Below are 6,000 nucleotides of genomic sequence, written 5' to 3'. Positions count from 1 at the left end.
TTTTAAGCATAGAAGTGGAAAGTTTGTGGTTCAACATTTTTCATAAAAATCCTACTTTTTATACTATATCAACTTAGTGGCCTACATACTAGAGTCATGAAAAGATTGAAGTCCGAAGTAGTAGACTTTGAAAATAACAATATTTATGTCAGACTAAACAGCAGGTATGATCCTTCAAGCATGAATTTATAAAAAAAAAATTGTTAGAGTTAGCACTGTTCTAACTGGCAGTTTTATTATCAAGACATGTAGGTATCCATGTACTGAAAGGGACAATTCAGAAAGGTCACCACCTGTGAGAACACAGAATGACCCATAAGGTCTTTTAACCAGGTATGTTGTGAAATTCTCAAAAAGTAAACTTGCTATTTTAAACCTGAATCATTTGCTCGGCCTGACATCTTTTGCCTGGAGAAGATGACTATAGTAGGCATACACTGCAACACACACCACTGATGACTACAACTGCAGCATCTCAGGTGTGTAATAATAAAAAATTATGATTAGCATAACTAGGAAGAGTCAGCAAACATTTTTGCTCTAGCAAAAGTTGTTCACCTTGACATGATTATCATCCCTAGACAGTTGATGCAAAAACAAATACCCTGTGTGTATCAAAATATTCCAATTTAGCTTACCTAATACAGACAGTCTGAATTTAACTTACTGTTTTAATTTCATGGTTGCATTAAATGACTACACTACATAGCAATCTCTTATGACAATTATTTCACCATCAACCAAACTGTCACTGTCCAATCTAACCTAGACCTCTAAGCTACAGATAAGCCATCACAGCCAAGATTCCAGGAGGAGTGGATGGCAGTAACATTAGCCAGAGCTTATAATATATCAACAGCCATTAGCATCTCACTGTCAGGTCTTTAATTGCAGCAATAATAAGAGTTTTAGGTCGAGTTTAGCACTGAAGAAATTTATTATTGCCAAAGGGCAAATAAAAGTACTTGACAAAAAATGAAATACTGTTAGACAGGAAAACAAAAGCTAGTATTTCAATTAGAAAATATAAAACTACATGGGTTCAAATACTTCTGAAAACCATTTTTTAAACAAAGCTACTAATACCATAGTCCTACAAGATACCATGCAGCCTGCATTTTCAACTCTGAGAAAACGTTGCATTGCGACGAGGAGATGCAAATCCAAATTTCTTTCAGCATACAAAGCCAACATTAAAAGTTGAATAGAAGCATCATTTCAAGAAATTCAATAAAAGTTTTAATTTTATACCTTGATATGTACTATGATTTAGCCCTGGCTGCAAATACAGAACCACATAGCATTAACAGATTTACATCACAAATTTGTCTATAGGGAAGCTGTTAGGGAAAACTACAAAACATGCCCTCAACCTTGTTATTTATTTACAAAATGCATTTTCGGATCTTTCTTGTAACAGTCCATCACATTTACCTTGCAAACTACACAGACATGCACAAGCGCCGCTTGTGCAGCCTTCTTCTGGGTATTGGCATTGTGACCCTGCTGCTTTTTCTGTTTAGCCAACTTTTCGGCAGCTTTAGCCTGCGACTGCAATTTCTGCTGTCCTCGTGCCATTGCAAACTACGACAAACAGAAAGCATGTTATACTTTATGGAACGTAATATATGCAATCTCAAATACGATAGCATACGAACAATGACAAGAGACCTATTTCAGCAACGTTTACGTATTCGGTTTTGAAAACTGTCACACCATGTTAATTTATGGCAACATACAAAAAATTACTCATCGTGAAAAGTTACGGTTGCAACATACGATCAAATTCCAATTAAAAATCCCGCTGCTACAGACCTCAGCGCACGCCGTACAGTTAATGGTAGCAGCTAGTGTGTCAATGTCCTACATCAACCTTATGAATCATCATACATTTCTTCTCTCACGCACATTCTTACTACATCAATTACAGCCTTAATTACAATACTTACGCACTCCGCTACGATTTTGCCACGACTCACAAGAAGAGTGAAAGTGAAACTCCAATCCAAATTCTAACGATGCAACACCTTTCACGAAAGCAGAAGCGTTTCCGAAGTTTATCGCAGATAACAAAAGTGCTGCCAACTTTAATGACTTCAATGTCCTGAATCAATTCGATTTATTGTTGATCCAGCCGCTTATTATAACGTTGAACACAATTTCGTTTATTTACATTTTTATAAAGCACAGTTACTTTTATTCGCATATCTCTAAAGACTCATCAAAATAATTAAGTAGTCGACAATTTCGATAACCAAATTGTTTTTGTCAATTTATTAAAAACTAATATACGTATGCACTATGCAGCGTAGAAAGAGAACAGTGAATTTGTTACTTATTAAGTAACTCCAATGTATTTCACAGAAGTAAGCGCTAGATTAGAATGTTCAATGGCTTTAAAAATTCAGCACTGCAAATGTTACAAAATCTCTGGTGAGAGTTCAAAACGGAATGTTTGTTTACAAACACAATTTGACAAATTACAAATTTCTGAAATGTGTCACGAATTTGCTAACAGGCACCTCGAAGCTACGGAACTGTAACTGATTGTTACAGTCGTCTTACACGTAATTTAGCGTTATGGTGTTATTTTTGTAAGGTAGGTACATATCAAAAAAGTCATTTTTCATAACATACCGTATAGTACAGTGCAATTATTTGATTTTTTCCCCCAAGGATAAGACCATATAAGCACTAGTATGAGAAAATACGTAGACCAGTTTTAACTACTTGAACTGTCATGTCAGCATTAGGTGGTTAATTAATAAAGTAATACAGACATGCAGTTTCGTAAATCTCAGTACAAAGGAGACTCGTAAAGGATGTCGAAGCTGTCAGTTGCCCAATTATCAACCGCTATATATTATCTGTCAGGTGGTTATGAGAAATTAATCAGCAGCATTTGCTTTACAACTACTGAACCCCAAACTACAGAATGCGGTTCTATCACTCCTTGTATTGTTCAGATTCGTCTCATTGCTAACAGTGTTTAAATACTTAGTAGTTGCATATTCCTGAAGGCCGTCATTGATATTAGAAGCTTGAGAACACAATGTATGAATGAATGAAAAAAAAGTCCGTGTACCTCAAGATCGTTACCATATTTTTCAAATGACAGTTCTCAGCACGGTGGACCTACCAACATAACGGCTAACACTTGTCATCTAGGTTAGGCCTAATCCTATTGGCAGCTTGATAGCAGCTACATCTACTGCATTGTCTACAATGGTAGTGGAGCATGACTCTTCATCAGTAGCACTTAGTTTCCATCCTGGACTGGTGTGGCTGTTCCAAAGCACATTCCTGTAGGGATGAGTTCTGAATTCTTATAGATTGGTGATTTAAAGTTCTCCTTGCCCTCTTGCAGTGCTTATGATTGTCACTGGTATGTAGATTTCTTATTTTGCGAAACCGAAAAACTTTTTGCTACTGACAAAAATTTCGCAGTTTAACTGAGCATCTAGGTTCATGGGAGAAACTCATCTCATTGATGATGGTGGGATAACCACATCTTCAGCAGCAAATGACTGCCTAGAGAAATCTCTGTTATGTGTGATTCTTGGGATAGCTTTGTCATTCTGGAGCTTCGATCTTCCATAGTCTACTACCGCATGTGATGCCTGCAAAAGATCGAATCCAAAAGTAACATTATGACTGCATTCTGTTAAAACAACAAGTTATAAGGCCTCTGATCTGTTACTGATAGTTATTATTTCAATATATGTTCCCTTTGGCTAATCTGTTTCCCATTTGCGACTTTCAGAACAATCACTTCCATATCATGGAACATAGTCCTTGTTCACTTTCGACATTACAGAACAAGAAACCCTGGATTTGAATAGTGCTCAGATAAGTTGGCTGTTGATGATATCAATAAGATTTCCTGACACCTTCGATGACAGTTGTCCATGGAGGATTTTCATATGTGGTGGTGTCATCTCCATACATGGTAGCCTTGCTTAATTTTCTTGAATTCAGCAGCGAGGTGAGTGGCTGATACCTCTTTATGGCAACAGGGAATGCCTAAAACATATTGGGGAGTGATGTAATTCAAGGTACGGTGATGAGATTCATTCCATAGGTCGACTATAATCATCTGCAATTGACTGGCATCAATAGGACTGTTGTGATGTTTCATGTTTTGCAGCATAATATCCATCGAACACTTGTCTTTTTTCTCTTGAGTCGTGTACAGTGAATCCAGGACATCTACAGTGGAAACATACTGACATATTTTCGTCTGTCCTGCTAATGTCGATTCCTCTGTGGGGCTGCCTTATGCTTGGTGGAGAAATTTGTTTTACCTTTGTTGGTCAGATGCTGGGTTGATGTTTGACAGCGGCGCCATAAACCTTTGTTGTCCAAGTCCATTCTTCGTGGTGCTTTAGACTGGTGGTGGAGATTGGTGCTAAACATTGAAATGCCTCCCCCCTCAACATTTCCTGTCACCTCCTGACATAGGATCGACATTCATTGCTGCTATCTCTTGTGTACTCGGTTCGATATTTCTGGCTGCCGTAACCTGCTGTGTATTATCTATTACTACCTGGCATGTGAGAGAGTCTACGTCATGGTGGTTTTCCACAACAGCCAAAGGGGGACATTCAGGATTTGGTCATATCTCTTTCATCCACCTGTTTTCTGTTACATTCCTCGACCACTTGATGAATTCCTCTGTTGTTACATCCTTTACAGGAAGAGCGTGGCACACGTCTTCTGTGACTCCTTTCATAAAGTGTGAGATTTTGTCGATTTTATTACTTTCACATTCACTTTGTGACAAAGGGCCAATACATTCTGTATGTAAGACTTGAACTGTTACCTTGTCTGAAATAGTGTGTTTAGATTATGTTAACCGTTGCTTTGTAATTCTGAACTCCCGGTTCTTGATTTAATGTTCAGACTAACCATGTTGGTAGTTCTTCTCCATTGCAACTGTATCTATGTTGGAAATTAGTATATCCACCAGTAGCCAGATATCAGCACATGAATCAGAACCCAGGAGAGGAATGGGTGAAGCTGCAAAGCAGAAGGGCATCTTGCAGAAGAGAACTCAAAACCAAATGGTAGTCGGCCAAACGTGGCTGACACAGTGGAAAAGAAACAAATAGGACAAACCCAAAACAACATGTGCAACAACAAGGTGCAAGCCAAAACCTTCATCACAACTGTGTCAACAGGCCAAGAGCAAAGAGAGATACTCTCATTTTCTGAGAGGCACTGTTTCATGGCGTGCCTCACTTCTCTGATTGGGCAGGTAATGCAGTGCATAGCGTAAATTGCCTGGAAGAGCTGTGACATCCATCCATAGTAAATGCAGAAATAGCAATAAATTTTCCAGCTATTTGTGTCTCCACAGTAATTATTTTCATAGGGGTGATCATCATTCATTGGCTAAGTAGACATTGGGTAACACATCACTGTACCAAAATGATATTTTGCACCACATATTCCCACCCTTACGTGTATGATGTCACCACCACCACTCTACTACATAACTAAACAAAGAATATTTGTAATTATGAACAACATTTTGTATTCACAAATGGAAATAGTGACAACTCATCTCTTATATGTTGCCATCTTTCAAACCTTGCAATGTAGAAACTGTTAACATTTAACAGTTGTATACCATTTTATTCTTTTATAAAATTCAATTTTTTAACCTCATTAATTGTCATACCATTACATAATCATTATGTGTGGACCACCCATAAAGAATCAGTAACCATTAAGCTTTGTAATGTAACTGACCTTGACCTTGATTGAGGTTACATAAATGTCACTGCAAAGTAACCAACGTATAAATTTCACTATTACAAAGCTCATAGAAAATAAGTTTACTGCTAATCATAAGAAAAGTATAAAAACTCTGTAATACTTACCAGTTTATAGTTCCATAGTAAGGGTACATCTTCAGTCTGTGAATATTTTTATAGATATTTTAGGCTTTCCAACAGCCCTTACATATCTGTAATGTCTATCAAGATACCTTTTATG

The 6,000-nt window shown here is 37.4% G+C and overlaps 2 protein-coding genes across 3 annotated transcripts in view; one reads left to right on the top strand and one right to left on the bottom strand.

Moving 5' to 3' along the window:
• LOC126091471 (zinc finger protein 706-like) overlaps positions 1-2,106 on the bottom strand; it is a 23,557-nt gene extending 21,451 nt beyond the window's left edge. Inside the window, exons 1-2 of the mRNA XM_049907064.1 lie at positions 1,950-2,106; positions 1,435-1,584 (exon numbers count right to left, since the gene is read on the bottom strand). Coding sequence (XP_049763021.1) covers positions 1,435-1,578 — 144 coding nt within the window. The 5' untranslated portion in view covers positions 1,579-1,584; positions 1,950-2,106. The remainder of the gene's footprint in view (positions 1-1,434; positions 1,585-1,949) is intronic.
• Positions 2,107-2,415: 309 nt separating this feature from the next.
• The window catches only part of LOC126091445 (RCC1-like G exchanging factor-like protein), a 149,855-nt gene continuing 146,270 nt past the window's right edge, over positions 2,416-6,000 (top strand). Inside the window, exon 1 of one of the 2 annotated variants that reach the window (XM_049907062.1) lies at positions 2,416-2,599. The gene's annotated coding sequence lies outside the window, so the exon portion shown is untranslated. Of the gene's footprint in view, positions 2,600-3,820; positions 3,986-6,000 lie in introns of those variants that run through there. The other variant, XM_049907063.1, reaches the window with a different exon arrangement.

This window comes from Schistocerca cancellata, chromosome 1 (genome assembly GCF_023864275.1).
Source record: "Schistocerca cancellata isolate TAMUIC-IGC-003103 chromosome 1, iqSchCanc2.1, whole genome shotgun sequence".
In the NCBI taxonomy this organism is placed as follows: Eukaryota; Metazoa; Arthropoda; class Insecta; order Orthoptera; family Acrididae; genus Schistocerca; species Schistocerca cancellata.
The sequence above is the reverse complement of the archived record's forward strand: the minus strand, read 5'-3'. Positions and strand labels throughout refer to the sequence as shown.